At 42.1% G+C, this 17443-nt stretch overlaps 2 protein-coding genes across 2 annotated transcripts in view; one reads left to right on the top strand and one right to left on the bottom strand.

Moving 5' to 3' along the window:
- The window catches only part of LOC119441202 (postacrosomal sheath WW domain-binding protein-like), a 43036-nt gene extending 37490 nt beyond the window's left edge, over positions 1-5546 (bottom strand). Inside the window, exon 1 of the mRNA XM_037705860.2 lies at positions 5180-5546. Within this exon, the coding sequence (XP_037561788.2) occupies positions 5180-5546 (367 nt within the window). The remainder of the gene's footprint in view (positions 1-5179) is intronic.
- Positions 5547-5917: 371 nt separating this feature from the next.
- LOC119441176 (uncharacterized) lies at positions 5918-8717 on the top strand. Its single transcript, XM_037705847.2, has 5 exons — positions 5918-6422; positions 6503-6624; positions 7335-7548; positions 8005-8261; positions 8467-8717. Exons 1-5 carry the CDS (start codon positions 6245-6247, stop codon positions 8704-8706), a joined length of 1011 nt encoding a protein of 336 aa, XP_037561775.2. The 5' UTR covers positions 5918-6244; the 3' UTR covers positions 8707-8717.
- The last annotated feature ends 8726 nt before the right edge of the window (positions 8718-17443 follow it).

Raw genomic sequence — 17443 nt, 5'->3', positions numbered from 1 at the left:
CTATGCAATGTTCATCAAATAGACATGTTTCACATATCGCCTAGCATGAAGTTCTCTGTTATAATACAATTATAAAGGTAGTTAGCAAGTTCTTGGTAACCGTTAAGCTATATGCTTGGTATATGTTTTTGATTAATCCAAATATATACCCTGCAAATGCTACCAAAGAAATTTTCTTACTTTTCTAATACTGGTTTTTATTATACGAAGTTTTGCTGTGGCATCCTGTATTTTGCTGCTTTTTTTTTATACCCAATAGACGACTACCCAATACCCAAGAAAGTAGCCCAAAGATTTGGAAGAAAAACAGAGGCAACAAATTTTTTTGCTACTGCTATATAATCTGTTCACCAACTACCCCAGCAAAGAATCCTGTTATTCAGTACAGATAAATCACTGCTTGCACTAGCTTCGGTTATAAATGATTAACAAAAGTAGACTGCTACAGCAGGAAATGAAACTTGGAGACATTTATGAGGATATTTAGCAGTCGGCAGAATTTTGAGCCAACATGTATTTAGGAGGTTTTGATATGACACGAGAATAAGCTTCAGAATGAAGTTGCTGAAAAAGAAAAATTGCAAGACATTCAATGTCAGTTTAGTTGTAGTGGCATCAAAAAAGACAGTCCATCACTAAGAAAATTACTTTTCCAAATCTTTTATTTTCACACACTCGATGAATTGAAAAAAGGAAGGTCACAAGTAAAGTATGTGATCAAATGCTGCCTTTCTCTCTTATTGATCAGAACAATATTTCTCTTGAATCTACAGCACGAGCTCATGCTCAAGTACTGTCTGTGGATGACCAATCAATTTTAAGCAAGTAATTTGTAGCAATAAACAGCTAATTACTCTAAACATAAAAAAATGTGCACACATGGTAATTACACATTAGACAAAGTAGCTAGCTTGAAAGTACAGGATAAGCAATATAAAAATGTGACAAGTTTATGAACTTGCAATACCTTGAAATACCTATTGATTCTACAGTGAGATATAATGCACATAGCCAGTATATTTTCTCGGCGGCAACGAAAAAGTTCTGGTTACTAAACAATGCTTGAAACACTGCACCAGTGTACCAAGCTAAGACAAGACAATCATCAGGCCATAGTTAAAATACATAGATGCTGTCCAGGAGCAGCACACAGACAGAAATTAGTACCATAGTATGCATACAAAGAAAGCACTTAGGTTTACTTGTAATGAATACAATATGCATATCTCAGTCACGGATACCAGACACTATAAGCTTGATGCAAATTAGACCGCTTGCAGATGTTGAGCATTAAGTGCGCTGAAATGAGCATTCAATCTAATAAACTGTGACAGAAACACAATAGATATAACAACCTTTACACATTAAAACCATTTTAGTGCCACAGACAAGAATCATAAAAGGTTTATAGTTAATTCCTAAAGCAATAAGCAAATGGAACGCTCTTTCACAAAATGTGGTCTACTCTAGCACTCCCAAGTCCTTTTTATTTGCAGTCCAGGTGCACTTGTAATTTCAGGCATTTGTGTACTGAGTCATCTTTTGCACCTATCTTTCTAACAGAAAATGTAACAGCGTCAACACTTTGCTGTTACTACTATGCACAGCATGTGTATTTGGAAATGTTTATTTTGTTAATTGTGCTTTTCTTCACACTCCATTGAAGGGAAAGTATGCATTCTGGTCATATTATATAAGTGACCTTCTAAAAGGCAGCCTGCACCATTGTCATATAAATAAATAAATAAATAAATAAATAAATAAATAAATAAATAAATAAATAATAAAATGCGGGCAGCGTAAAGATTGCACAGTTAGGCTAAATAAAAGTTGTTCAATTGGTGCCACAGAAGTGGCCGACAGTGTTGTTTTGAAGATGTCTTCCTTGGCAAGTTCAGATCGATTTGAGGTTGGTGGGATCAGGGTATATAACCACCTTTGTCTCGTAAATTAGAGGATTTTAGGGCTTCTAGTGCACAGAGGACAAAGAGAAAGCTGTTTAAATGAAGCTTGGAACAAAAAGATACACAAAGTTAGCATAGAGCTACGTACAAAGCATTAATAATGCATAATTTGTGAAGAAAGGCCCAGATTAAACCCATATGTGCTCACTCAAACTGCATATGCCTAAAGCTAGACCCAGTGGGGGTACTGTGTAAGAGTCCACCTAGTGGACTGTCCATTTCGGCTGTTGCTGATTAGCTGCAGCTGCACGAGTGAGAAGATTGGCTGGCGGCACCTGTCCCCTCCTCACTCATGCAGCTCCAGCCAATCAGCAGCGGCCGAAATGGACAGTCCACTAGGTGGACTCTTACAGAATAGCCCCCAGAAGTGTGGTATTATTCAGTGAAACATGTGGGGTAAACCTAAAAGTAGTGCAGTCTAAAATGAAAGTAAAGTAAAGGTTAAGCAAATTAGGCTCTATGTAGGAGTAAGATGGTACTAAAGCAGGGTACGGTGGTATAGGTGAAGTTAAGGCGACTCAGCAGTGGTTGACATTGAAGAAAGCCCCAAGGTCTTCTAGGGGAGCTTTCCTCCCCTCCCAAATAATAATAAAAAAAGGAAATGTGAAATAACAAACCACATGATACACTAATTTGAATTGGTAAACTTTCTTCGATGTCAACAGCTGTTGACTTGCCTTCATTAAATGGACTACCATTTGTTTTAGTCTTTCTCAAGCAAGTTGGGTAGGTCTGCAACATAGCAGGAGCTGCCCAGAGACATTAAAACAGAAATGCTATCTACTCTGTCAAGAGACATTAACAATTTTTCGCTCTTTAGCACGCAGGAGCTGATGTGCGCAATGTTACGATACCTTTCACAGGCCAACTGTGTGCACATCAACATGCAAGAACTATCACAAAGTTCATACACATTGTGCAAAGTGTAGAATTGCCCCATTGTGCATTTGAAGGTACAGTTCCTGGTTCTTTTTGCACGCTGGTATGCACAGGTGTGAAGCAGGTGGCCTCGAACTAAAATGCGCTGGAAGCTGGTAACCTTATCCGGTATGTAGCCAAGCGCCGCAAGAAATGCATTCTTTCGCTCATTGTCCACAATGCCACACACAACCCCTCTTCCCAAAGTTTTTGTTTCATTAGTTTTGCAAGCTGCTGGAGCTGTTAATTGATCACAAATTTCTTTCACCTGAGGCTGCAAAGTAAGAGTATTCTTGAGCATTACAAGCTGTAGCTGCATCACAAAGCGTTCCATAACTTGGATTGGCACACCATTTGCACTGCTTATTAATTTCAACAGTACCCCATTTCCGGACTCAAAAACAAATGTGGAGTGAGCCCACAAAGGACCAAGTTCCACCACACTCCTTGGCAGGTGCAAAAGTTGATGCACATTGAAAGTCATTGATGTCTCCCCATAGAGCTTCTGCATTTTGAAGACGAAACTAGAAAGCTTTCCCATTGCATCACTAATGTCTTCTTTGCTAATGCTGGATTTGAGTAGAAGGTGTACTGCTGACACCAGCAAGCAGAAATGGCTGTGGTAGTTTGATGGCAGGATGCCATCGAGGCATGGAGCACCATAAAACAAAACCCACCATTTCCATTCACTTGCTTTCCACATCGCTCTTTCCTGAACAGTGCGGGGAAGTCGGGTGAACCACTGTGGTGGTTTGATACTGAGCAGTCTTTTGTCCACTCTCTTAATTTGAGCTGGCTTTCCAATATATGATGGTGAATCTACTGACCCAAACCATATGTCGGCCAGCTGTTTTGCAACTCCTTCTAGCACGCAATGCATGTAGTCTGGACAAACAGCCCAAACTAAGTCAAAGTTCGGCATGTGGGCAAGTGCTGAAGCTCCCTTTATGCCGTGGGATGGTTCTCCAGACTGCAGAGATACCCGCATGTCTTCCCTGAAACTTCTGTTGGTCCTCAGGTCTGGGTGGCGTCCTCCCTCTGGCACTGGGTATCTCAGGGCCCCTGGGAACATAAATCACATATCACACCCTTACTTTTATGCTTCTTGAACTGGCTCTGTTAGGTTGACAAAATGCACATCAAACATAGCTGTTCTATTTAGCATGTAGGCATGAATAAACTAGGAAATACCCATTCCAGTTTCCTTGTATGATTTGTGTTGTCCACTAAATGGTAAAATAACACTGGCATGAGTGCTGTCATAGATGACATTCAAAACATGTTACATATTGAATTATGTACTGTAGTGCCCCCTTTGCAATTCTGACTAATTTAACTCAAGCTATGTTGTTTTATATATATGGGAACAAATAAGTGCTTAAAAGGCCATAAACTAGCTTGTAATTGAAAGTACTTACCACGGATATGGACACCTCTGTGAAGGCAGAAGCTGCAGCCAAAGTAGCCGTTGTATTGTTTCATATTGAGCACCGCTGCACGTGCTGGGGCATCAACACAACAGCATGTGATGTGTACCTTCGAGGACAGCGCCTGTTCATCACACTTCCACTTGACAGAGTTCAGTTGTTTGAGGCTTTTAACAAAAGTTCCAAGAAATTGGCTCATTCTTGGGTGGCCTTTTCCAAAATACAGTCCACATAGTAGTACATTACTCCACCGCAATGATAATGGCAGCTCATTCACCACACACTGAATTGGCCATATTGAAGCTTTGTTGCATTTGAAAACTTTTGCACCATCTGTGTTGAATGTCAGAGAGATGTCACACCATGACGAGTTTTTCATCTGTTCTTTGTAAAGCCGCCCATCACTGATGTCTTTCACAGTGCCTTCGTCCGATTGAAGTTGCCTTTTCTTGAGGGATTCCATTAAGCCCTTTGACACTGATTTGTCAATAAGCATGATTTCAATTTGTTTCTTGAGGTCCAACGTAACAAAAAAATTTTGTCCCGAGTTGGTGGTATTGCAGTGTGGGCATGAAAAATCCTTTTGACGAGGATTCGGTATCACAGCTTCGCATGCCTCACAAAAGTAGTGCCGTTCGACAAGGCCGCCCATCCACTGCTTCCACACTTTTCTAAGCATGTAGCTCGAAGTAGGAAGGACAGGCTTTCCTAGAAAAAGGTTTATAACACCCACAAGCTTCTCCATGTCGGTCCAGTTTAAGCCTACTGACGCAGTATATGCCATCAGTGTCAGCATGGCATCTCTGACACTCATGTCAGAGTTCGGAAGGCATTCGCTTGAGAACAGGCGACAAAATTCATCTCCATCACCTTCGCACTCTTCTGCACCACTGCAGTCTTCAGCAGAGCTGGATTCACTGTCGTACTGTTTGTTGCTATCTCCCTCGTCGCTTTCCGCATGGTAAAGGTTTTGATCACTGGCGTCGAAATCATCGTTGTCAGAAATCTCGCAGGACAAATAGTTATTACATACGCCGGCATTTGCACTTCCAGCGCCGGAGCTTCTGAGAGACTGCTGCTGAGGTGTCTGCAAAGATGACTGGCTGTCCTGGACCCTCTCCTGGTACCGCAAAGATGTCCGTGGCAAGGAATAGGTCTCCCCTGGCTCTAAATAACGTTTCCTACGCTTTGGAGGTTGCGACGTGCCGCCGTTGCAGGTGCTTCGCGCCTGGTCCATGATGTAGAACTCCAAGATGTCTTTCGACTCTCCACCATGAAAATGTCTATTCACGGCATCGTACACGGCACGGTAAAACTGAAGAAATAACAAAATGGCTCAGTAAGAGTGAAAAAATAAAGAACTGAGCGGCGAATCCTGACGGACAGACAAAGGCGGCGCGGCAAAAGAATCGTGAATGGGCGTCACAGAACATCCATACAAACTGGAAGTCTCGTTGTTGTTGTTGTAGCCTATCACGCATGTGGCTCCTACCCACGGTGGGGGATTGGGCAAGAAATGGGTGGATTATTCCAAATTAATGTGGAGGAAAAATTCATCGTTGCGGTTACACGCATGATTGTTTGGAACCTACAGCCACACAGGACGGCTTTGCGCAAAAGAGTACAAAAGCTGACGGCTGTTACATATAATTTTTGTAAAAGCATAAATTATGTATTAAAACTTCAAAATGATGCAACTACTACTGTTTTTTAAAGTATAGTGAACGCAAAAATAACTTTATTATAAATAAAACAATATTGTTTTCTCGTTATCTTTTTATCCACCCCAACCCATCGTCATCGCCATCGATCACCACGCGGAGCCTCGCACATGTCTCGCCGACGAAGTTTGTGTTGTGGTGTCGCAGTTGTGCTGTCAGCAGCAATTGGCACGTGTTTTTGACACCAATCGCGACATCCCGACATCCCGACACGATGTATGCCTTTGTGCGCTTCAGGGATGATGGCATGAAGGTAGCTGTGGCCGTCGAGCGCATAAAGAATTTTTGTCCGAGAAATCTCAGGGACTTCAACTCCACAAAATGGTATGGAGTGCGCTGGGAAGACGAAGAAAACAGCGGCTATTTCCGGGCCCAGATTATGAAGCTGTTTGGTAAGTATGCTTTTCTTTGTAATGTTTCATAACGCGATTGTTATGGATGTCGACAAGTGCGAATTTCATGTGATTTCCAGCAACCAAGGAGGAGGCCGATGCTTGCACGGAAGGTGTGGACAAGCGCTTTTCGTGCCCGAAAATGCCCCTCTACAGTGATTCGGAAGAAGATTCTTTCACCAGCCAGGAATCCTTCCGAGAGGTTAGACGTATAAATATCTCTATATAACATCATTAAGTTATTTGGTGGCGTAAAAATGCCTTTCAGCGGCGCTGATTTATTGGTGGCCTGCATGGTCAGGTAGCTTGCGCCTGGCACGTGTGCAAAAATGCGGCCATTGAGCGGCCCGAATTCAGTGCTTTCACTGTCTATCTTCCCTGCGGCATTACTAATGGTCCCCGGGAAATGGGCGAAGGGCAGTTTACGGCAACTCGGCTAGCTGCACGGTTAGGCCAATTGAGTAGAACATGTCGGGTTAGCAATTGCTTCATTTTAACGATTGTTCATTAATTATGCGAGCCGGGAAGTACCCAAGGAGGAACGCGAAAAAAAAAAAAGATCGAGCGCAGATTACTGATTGGTTTATTGACTTCTTCGGCGTTACGCGATGTAACGTGACATCGCTTTCGTGTGTAAACGCGTACAATGACCATGCATAGTAACCCCCCCCCCACACACACACACATTATTTATCGAAATTTAAGGCACCTTATCATCCAGAAATGACATTTCCATGCTCAACAGGGCAAGCCAGGAGTTTTGAATGCAGCATGTCCACATGTGACCTTATTGAGTTGGCACCATAACTTGCAGTTATTTCTAGGCGACACCATTGTGGTCTGCTATTGGGTAGATGTGCCTGCATGCACATCTGTGGTACTCCATGTTTTTTTTCTTTTGTTAATGCACAGGAGAAGAAGAACAAACAAAAGGCCAAGTCTCGCCAAAAGAATGTTGAGGCGGCATTTAGGAAGAAGAACATGCAAATTCTCTTTCCTGAGGAACAGGACTCTAGGACGAACGAACTGGAGCAGGAAGTGTTGAAGCTAAAATCGGAAAATTCAAAACTCTCTGCAAGAATAGAGATGCTGGAGAAAGCTCTGTGCAGCAAGATCTTCGATGCAGGTTTGAGTTCCAATTTTATCATATTGAGCGTTTTGCAGAGATCTCCCCAGACCTGCTGCTTGCTTTCTTCCGAATGTCTAATTTCATTTTTCTTTTACATCTTCCCCTGCATTGCCCTGAACTTCCTTAATTATCTGTCAAGTTCCTTTGCTAACGTGCAAGTTCTTTCCCTATATGTCTGCACTATTGAACATTGAAAGTTTCACATTCTCATGTACGATAATTCCAGCTGGTGGGAGTAGAAAGGTTTGCAAAGGCGAAATGAAAAAAAAAACTGCTGGGGTCCAAAATTTTATTTATTTTGCTGCTTTAACCATCTACCATAAAAGTAGATGGGCCTGTGCGTGCCTGATATGGTGTTATTGTCTTCAGCTGACGCTTGCAGTGGGAAAATGTGTTCTGTCATTAAAATTTGTGTATTTCACATATGACAATTTTTCGTAACCTATATTCCAGAGAAACATAAGAGCTCGGAAAGTGGTCAAAAAGCTCCACCCGCAAACGTTAGGAAGGCGCAGGAGCCCTCCGGAAGTCCCAATGGACCGAAACCAGCCCAGCAGCCCTTAAGGAGTCTTCCTGAACCATTCCTGCCCTCTGGAAGAGTAGATGAAATGAAGCGGAACGCAGAATCAGTATCGTTCAGTAACGATAAAAGTGGCGAGCCAAAATCTAAAAATTTGGCAGCTTCCCTGTATGAAACTGCTGAAGGACAAGTAAGTATTTGTTTTCACATACACTTGTCTGATAGGTGAACGTGTCAACTTTGTGTTTGTTGGTAAAGATGGGATAACACCATGGATCCTTTGTCATCATGCTGTGACAATTTTGTCACAATAATTACTAAATGATCAGTCTTTTTGATTACTTTTTGCTGCATAAAGAAGATCAATAGAGCATTTAGCATGTGACTTGTTCCAGGTACACTTGGGAAAGGACGTCTACGTCGCGGAGGCTCTGTATAACCGCCTCATGGCTGCCAAGACTGACAGCCGATTTGTCCGGGAAGCTGCTGTGGCCATTTTCTCCACAGCAGGCTTGGCTGGCCACAGTGTCACCGGGGCAATGTCCAACCGGACAAAAACTGGCGCAAAGCCAGCGTTGGACAAGACGAAGTATTCAGTATTGAGTGGTATGTTTAATCTAAGTATTTATACCTAAGTCTTATTTATACATTTGCTAACTTCACTGAGACAGATGGTCAAATCAATTTGGTAATACCCATTATAGTATGTGCCCGATTGTCTTGACCGTCTGCTTAGCCTACACAATTTATTTGCTTTATTGTGTAGTTAGCAGGTTATAAATACCAGGATGTCAATGTTGGCGATTTTTTTTTTTGCACAGCTTGATCAAGAACACATTATCGTTGTCTTGCTGTGTGCATTTCATGTTTTGTGTGTGTGTGGGACTTGAAATTCATTTACTTATGTGTGTTTGGTTCCCCAGATTTCTTCAGCAACTTCTTGCTGCAACGATATCCACTTGGCGAAATGGAAAAAAGAAAAAAGCTGATGAATAAGATCCTTGCCATCAAGATTTCGGACATAATGAAAGTTAACTCAGCAGGGCAGCGGGACAGCGACGAAGAAAATGCCAACAGTCATTGAGCACTGTATATGTATACAAGCAAAATAAATCTCTTTTTTTGTGTATTACAGTTGTCATAGTGTTGCACGCAGTGTACATGCATGCCATGAGAAAGATCTAGCTACCCGGTGTGCCTGTATGCAGAATAGAGCGTCGTAATACACCTATTAAAACCAGCGCTCATAGGCCATTAGTCTAATACAGGCTATTAGGCTAGTCTTATTAGCCTAATACAGGCTATTAGGCTAGGCCTATTGTTCTCATCCTATTAGCCTAATACAAGCTATTAGGCTAGGCCTATTAGTCTAATACAGGCTATTAGGCTAGTCCTATTAGTGTCAACCTATTAGTCTAAGACAGGCTATTAGGCTAGGCCTATTAGTCTAATACAGGCTATTAGGCTAGTCCTATTAGTGTCAGCCTATTAGCCTAATACAGGCTATTAGTCTAATACCAATACACTGTATTAGTGTCAATAACCTAATAGGCTATTAGTTTTTGTATTAGAATTTTTGCTAGGGGAGCAGCACATCCCTCGACGTTCGTTAAGCAAAGGCGGACACGGCGACGCCACATCGCGGTTCGCTCAACTGCGCTGCCGAGGCGCTACGCCACTTCGACATTTCAATCGTCACCACCGCCGCATTGTCAAGGAACACGGATCACACAATGCAGATTCTGTATTGCCAGAGCTCACAGAGGCCAAAGCCGACCTGCCACACAAGCACTACTCACGGTTTTCCGCCAAGTAAGACAGAACCTACAACCAATACACAAGCAACGCAGGCACAATCGCACACGCAATGTTGAACAACGCGCGGTCGGCGCGGGCCCAGAGAACGATCACGCCGAGAACGAACACGCCGACGCAAGCCGTCCACCTTCCTCCATGATGCCGTCGTCGCTTGGCGCCACCATCGCGCCTTCTCAAAAGTCCCTAAATGATCGTGTCCCTAGCTGCCTAGGATCGAGTCACGTGAGGGATTTTTGTATGACATTTAGACGCACGCTGAATGTACAGTGTACTAGAATTCTAGTACACTGTAATGAATGTTTTCCTTGCGGACGGTCGATGTGGTAGTTTAATCATATTTACGCTTTGCCGAGAGAAAATGTGCTCTTTTTTGTGCGCATCAGCGATCGCTAAGCCCCTGGGCCTGTGCAACGCTGCTAGCTAGCTGTATCTTTCGTGCGGTGCGGCGTTGTTGGTCATCGTAGTTCGGTCCATTCGTGCTCTTTGTCCCCGGCTCATTAGCAGCCTCTGGTACTCTCGCCGATCTCGCAGCGGTTCACAGTGCACGGAAGAATGTGTTGGAAATTGTACTATTACGTTCATCCGCAATTTAACAGTGTTTATGCCGGAAGGACAGTTCGTGCAGTCGATGCCGCCGGACCTGACACGAAGGAGCGTTTGCTGAGTATGTCTCGAAAGGCAAGTCCGGCGCTTGGCGCATTTTTATAGTTCGTGTAGTGTGCCTTGTTAGGCGGAGCACAAGATGATTAGTACAGCGACAAAAATGATAAAAGTGATTTCCCAATGTTTGTTATTAATGCCGTAGTACACATTTAGCAAAACGTTTTATGAAAATTACCCTCAAACAAGTACAGGATGTTGCCAAGAGCTTCATATATTGTTTCTTTGCTTTCTGTTATGAAATACACTAGCGCCGAGTATCGTTTAGTCTGAACGGGCACAAAAATTGATGCCGCGAATGTCACTGCTTCTGTACGTAATTTCTCAGCAAGAAATGGTATATGTGGCTACGTGTTGTCTTCACAGCTAACATCTGCGCGAGACGGCACCGGATTGCTCTGTCTGACTCATGAGCACATTTTAGCTTGTATGCAAATTTTTCTGCTTATATATTGTCAAGACAACCTGTGTTTCTTGTGTTGAGTGTTCTGTATGTCTTCGTCCATTTGACAGGTTAAATAACTGCCCGTGATGTCAGAATGAGATATTTGCACAACCATGTAGCTGGCTGAGGTCTTTTCACAATTTAACACGGTGATGTTAAATCACAAGTTTGCAGTTTCAGCAGTGATTGCTATAAACTGACCATTTCTTATTGTTTAGGGATGTCACAATTTCGTGAGACGGAGGCATCTCTGCACCACATGGGAGCCTGTGGCAAAATGCAGTCTGAGCAGCCCGACAAGGAATCTGATCTGCTTGCTTTGACAAGGTGTGTACAAAACAGTCACTGCCACTTATGAGTTCTAGGTTCTGTTGGTATAATTCGTACGTGCCATCGGTCCTGAATCTTTTGGTGAGATTTACGAATTTGGACTCGTTCTACAACTTTACTATTGTTGCATTGAGTTATGAGAATGAAATTCTATTGGGAATATGTTGTAAGAATCTTGAAAAATGGGGTGGTATGAGATTGCAAAATTGCATCTAAAACAATAAATTGTGATGGCACTTGTGCTGCTTTATTAGCAATGCAAAATCCCTAACGAGTATACCAGAGGGGCACTTCCTACCAAGCCCGATTCAGATCAAAATTAGCTACTGCAATTGGCTTCCTCGCGCAGCTTGCACAAAAGAGCCAATCACAAGTGAGAAATTTGATCCGGATTGGGCTTGATCGCAATGAAAAGTGCACTGTATGACACCCGTATTAGACGAGCTTATTGAGATAAGTTCGTAAAGCCAGCTAAATCGGCAACAGCAAAAGCACTGAAAAAAGCAGACTGGTCTAAAAACAATGTTGTCAGTTTCTGCTGTTCCAAGTTAATGGTTAATAATGTGTCTCTATTGAACAATGTAGGCGCTGAGAGAAAACTTAAGAAAATACATGCTGACTTTCCAACACAGCATTGTGTCTAGGATTTTTGCAAAACATAAAGTTCACAGGCTGGCAGGTTTGGCATAACGTACAACACTTTTGCTTTAGATGCCATATTCATAACTTCCAGTTTCGACATAATATTCGAGTACTACTTGAACTGTATATTTTAAAATATCGCCTACCTTCAGTTTAATCAATATACCTAAGTAGCCTCCTCTGAGTCAAGTATAATTGGGGCCTTGAGTAGATATGCATGATATGCTACTTACTGACTGTAGAGTGACGTATTTTTTTAGGAACTGTGTTTTGAGGCACACATATCCTTTTATGTCTTGTTATGAGTTGCCCGACGAAAGCAGAAGGGCATTGCAAGTTATTGCATATATTACTGCACTTAATTCCTTACATACATGCCTGCAAAGATTCTGTGTTCCTAGATTTATTTCTCTAAGTAGTCAAAAATCATGTATTACACTTTTTTTTCTCTTTTTTTTGGGGGGGGGGGGCGGCTGTTCATTGATTCCCATTCCTAAAGGGACGTTGAAAGAAAAAACCACGAAAGGTGGCTTGAAAGTGTTTGAATTTTCTGTTTAACCTCTTATTATTTATTCTTCTAAAGCACTACCAGCATGAACACGTTTCTGTTCACTTTTATAAGCTAGCTGCCAGATAAGAAACCACAGTGTGAAAGAGTATTTATTTCTATTTTTTTACTTGTTTTATTGTATGTTCTTTATTTGGCTCACAATGTTCTACCTACCACCTTATGCAGTACTCCAGCTGGAGCCTATGAGGTATGTTTATAAATGAATAAGTAAATTCCTGAAGCTTGCAACAAACCATGAAGCATAACGTTTAAATGTAGTCAGTTCATAATACATCCCTAGAGCAGCATGGCATCAAGCTTGAAGCTGATCTCCGATGTCCCATAAATTGCAGGTTTGATAATGTGGTATCACAAACTGCTGGTTACGCATGTCAGTCAGCCTGGTGCAGTGGTCGCAGGTGAGAGTGTAACCGAAAGCTGGGTATGCTTTGCCCTTCCGCATTTGACATGGGAGGGAGCTTGAACTCTGCTATTGGGCTTCTCTTATAGTTGGGACCATCTCTCTCACCTTCTCCTTATTATTCTGTCAACTTGCTAATATGCACTTCTACAAGCTTAGTTATAATGTTGACTGCTGAACTTGGATGATGTGCATTTCAATAGTTAGTGGGACCCTCAAAACCATGCTGTACTTTGTGTGCATTTCAAATGGTCAATTTGAAATATGCGATTGTCTGACATTCTCAGGGAAACAAGGTTTTTGTTCTGAATAAGGCATAGGCTGCTTCCCGAAAGAGTACCAGAAACAATACTTTCTCACCTAACAAAAGTGTTTAGGCACGCCGTGCTCAGGCCATGCTGACCTACAATAATTAGATCATAATGTGCTATATCGACCGTTACATGTTATTAAAAGTGGCAGACAAAAGTCATAATGCACTTGAATTTCACTGTTAAAATGTGTGTGGCTACCTAACATTTAGCCTTAGCCCATTTGGCGCAGACACCATTAGTGCAAAAGGGGCGTATGTCATTACCAAGCTTTTGGGATAAGTACAGACTGAATAAGCACTTGCCAAGATTTTGAGTAGTACTATAACCTGAGACCCGCCCAAAGTGTGATTTTATTTTTATTTTTTCATTTAGACCATGGAGTCACACTTCTCTTAAGCCTGTGCAGATACGTCACGCTAGGCGAGCCCCATTCATTTCTCCCTTTACAGTGAATCCTGTTTTTCAGTTTCATGTTGCATGACATACAAAGGCACTTTAAGCAAGGCCAAAAATAAGTGGTTTGAATGTGTACAAAATGACTCCGGACACATTTTTTTGTTTGGAGACAGTTTAGACGCATCATGTATTCTTTCTTTTTGTGTTAGTTTTGTGTTGAGAGGTTATTTATTGCAAAAAGAAAATGAAGATTAAAATGGCATTTCCTGCCAAATTTTGTGGCGAAACATCGTACGTTGGAGGACATCATGCATTCCAGAGTATTTTCGTATATTTTGGCTGTTGCGGTTCAGTACACTTGCTCCAAAATTGCTAAGTTCAGTTCTTGCCTCTTTTAGAATGCAATATAGTCAATTTTTGCCAAAAACAAATTAACTAGGCCTTAGCAGACAGCCAGCAGGTGTGGGAACATTATTGTGGTTTCACCACCTGTATATCGTTCTTGTGTATTTTCTAGCTTATCAAGCCTCTACTTTTGGATAACTGCAGTCTTTCTGGGTTTGCGGAAAAGTAATTCAATAATGCATCTCAAATAATTATTTTTCCCTTAAGTGTCCCTTTAAAGTTTTGTCGGATTGATGTGGCATGAGACAACACTGCCCGAAAGTTATCTTGCATGTCAGCAGTTGTGTTGCCATGTAATCACCAGTATTGTCTTTGAGGTGCTCAGAGATGTCACTGCACTTACTCTTCATTACCCAAGTCCCTAAGAAGCCATAAAGAGGATCTGTTTGAAATGTCCTGCAATAAGTTATATCATACTGTATTCACTGGGGCTCTGTTAAATGCTTGCAGTAGAAAAGCACTGTCTTCTACAAAACATGCATAGTGTGTTGGGAATTTGTCAACGCTTCTTTTTACCTCAACAGTCATGGAAATATTGATTTACCGTGTTCACTGGCAGATTTTTATCAAGCCTGATCTCTGTAGCTGACTAGGCTTTTTTATTACACAAAAATTAAGCTGGTTTTCAATAATACCACCTTTTCACAGTACTGAAGCACCAGTTTGCAAAAATAATAGAATAAGTCTAAGTCTATTTTTTGTAAAAGCAAGCTGTTGTCTTACACAGCAACTTGAGTGAGCTTTTTTAAGCGCGGCAGGCTTAGGATGTTGGTTGAAAATTAAGTTGCTTAAAGATGTGCTGCATCAGAGAGCATGTTTCCTTTTCTTCATTTATTGTAGCAATATCTGGTCTCTATGTTCCTTTCCATGCTGTTCACAGTGCAGACTTTCTGAGATAAGGGACAGGCAGATGGTGGCATTCACAGCTCACACATTCCAAGGCACTAAGGGACACACAGAGTGTGAAAGAGGACAGTTATTTTTCACTGTCTGCCTGTCGCTTATTCTTTTGGCATGTGTGTGCCATGAACACCATCAAAATGAACTGTTACCAACTTGCCCAAGCTTCAGCTCTTGTGCTTGGTGTTTTTGTCTACAAAATGCCCATATGGCAGTAGTAGTGTTGCTGATATTTGCGTGTATGACAAGGGGATGCTTACTTTATTGCAGAACAATTTGATTGGTTCTACACATGGTACTGAACTTACCAATGTCATTTTAAAGGTGGGATTAGGTAGGAAGCTATTGTGGTACTGTTTAAAGTGCCCTTGTGCAGATGCTTAAAGCTTGTCTTCTGTTGACAAAAATTGGGCTCAAGCCGTAGGAGGATAGTTGTCAAAGTGTAATGAAAGCCTCCTGGTAGACATGCTGAGTTATGCTGCTGGGGACACTTATTGGTTAGCCCTATTGGGTAATGCTGCTAGGCATATGGGTGCTTTAACATTGCAGTGCCTCCAGAATGCATGTCGTGCTATGGTATCATAATTGGCCCACCAAGTGACCACCTTTGCTTACACTATGTGGCTGTCTGGCCTACTTTACTTAACCTGACTGCCACCTATACACAAGGAAGAGGAGGGAGGCAAAAAAAGGGATCTTCAATTAATTTTCTTGCATAAATGGCTCATGCATCATATTTTTCTTATAGTGCAGGATTTGTTACTCAAAGTGAAGCTTGCTATATGGAGAATATCTACATTTTTTCATATGTATACCGAACAAGGACTGATTTGTTCACGGTGTCACTTTTTATATTATACTCACGTGACACTAAGCCCACTTGTATTAATGCAGGTATGGCTGGGCCTGCAGAGAAAGTGTAAGCAGACTGTGCTGTGCTGCTGATCAGTGCTGATCTCCACGCCCGAGTTGGTCCCACAACATCCAGGCACCAGCGTGCTTTGCTTCATCATTGACAAGGTAATATGATATGGAGAGCTTGCACCTGGATATCAGTTTTGAGCTTGAGTTTTGAGAAATATGTTGAGATAGAAGACACAAGGGTTGGCCTTGGTGATAGATACAAGTGTCTTTTTTTTAAAGTGCTCTTTTTGAAATATTCTTCGTGGACCTGTTTTCAGCAATTGTTTACATTCCTTAATTGCAAACTGCCATGGAGCTGGTTTATGCCTTAAACTAGCACTCTTTCACCAAGAAAAAGCCTTATTTAGCATAAAATTCATAGGAAAGGCAAGGAGGTGACAGGACAGAACACTACTAACACCATCCAATTTTACTGCTTGCACAGCAATATAAAGCGAGAGTTGAAAGGACGAGGTTTGGGTTTGTGTTCGTTGGTTCTATGGGTTTTGGAGCCCCACACAGCTTCTTTGCTAGGCAGACAAGCTTGTGGGATGTGCTTCTGAAATTTGTACAGCGCACTGACAGTGCAGGTGCGGGCCTCATCTTCAAAAGGAAGTGCACTGATGGCACCATTCACGGCGCAGATGACTCTCAGAGTCAGGCAAGGCACCAGTGTTGATGTTTGTTCCCTTGCCCAAAACAGCATGTTTAGGTTCAGTGTAGTTGCAAGAAGACAAGTTAAACATTACTTTCATGGTTTGAGTGGCCGCATTTTTCTTAGAGCACTGAATTTCTTTTCTTGCAACTGCCTACCCTGGTGTTTCCTTAGCGTCGGCATGAAGTTGGCATGGAGTTACGCATCCGGGAACTCGTGAACAATGACCCTGTAGTTGACACTTTGCGAAGAATACATCGGCTTCCAAGCCCTTCATTTTCTGTTGGCATACTTTTACTTGTACTGTTAGCAATTTCTTCTCGGCTTGCTGAATTATCCTGAGGCCCCACACTGACACTACTGATGTCTTCAATTGAAGACTTTTCAGGATAAGACTCCTGGCTTTGCAAGTGTGGTTAAAAAAAGGTGGCACTTACAGGTGGCTATTCAAGACCTGAGTGAAATGAACCGGCAAGTCTTGGTTACATCTTGTGTGTAGTCCTGTTGGAGTTAAACGTTTTACGAAAAATTGTATCGTCACTAACACAATGATAAGCACTTGGTCATTCACCACAACTTCATAGTCGTTACCTGGCTAAATGAATTTTCGTCGAAACCTTGATAATACCTTCTACAAAACTTATGTACAAAACATTGTTACCAAGACTTACTGGTTCGTCTCACTCGCGTCCAGAATAGAAATCTGTAAGTGCCACCTTTCCTGCAAAGAACCTTATCCTGAAAAGTCTACACTTGAAAGCATCGGTAGTGTCAGCGTGGGGCCTCGAGATAATTCGACCAGCTGGGAAGAAATTACTGGCAGCAAGAGTTCAAGAGTGCTGACAGAAAATCAAGAGCGTGTGAACTAGAGCAGACCATTATTCGGGTCTTCTGGGACATACAGCTGAATGTCAATTTCACAGCGAGGCTAAC

The sequence above is a fragment of the Dermacentor silvarum genome, chromosome 1, assembly GCF_013339745.2.
Source record: "Dermacentor silvarum isolate Dsil-2018 chromosome 1, BIME_Dsil_1.4, whole genome shotgun sequence".
NCBI lineage: Eukaryota > Metazoa > Arthropoda > Arachnida > Ixodida > Ixodidae > Dermacentor > Dermacentor silvarum.
Note: the sequence above shows the minus strand (reverse complement) of the source record. Positions and strands in the feature narration are given on the sequence as shown.

What these genes read in the sequence shown, in the direction of transcription:
- LOC119441176 (XM_037705847.2), top strand. Translation starts at nt 6,245, where the DNA reads ATGTATGCCTTTGTGCGCTTCAGGGATGATGGCATGAAGGTAGCTGTG. An exon ending in GCCAGGAATCCTTCCGAGAG is followed by an intron (nt 6,625 to 7,334) that starts GTTAGACGTATA and finishes GTTAATGCACAG; the next exon opens with GAGAAGAAGAACAAACAAAA. An exon ending in CAGCAAGATCTTCGATGCAG is followed by an intron (nt 7,549 to 8,004) that starts GTTTGAGTTCCA and finishes CCTATATTCCAG; the next exon opens with AGAAACATAAGAGCTCGGAA.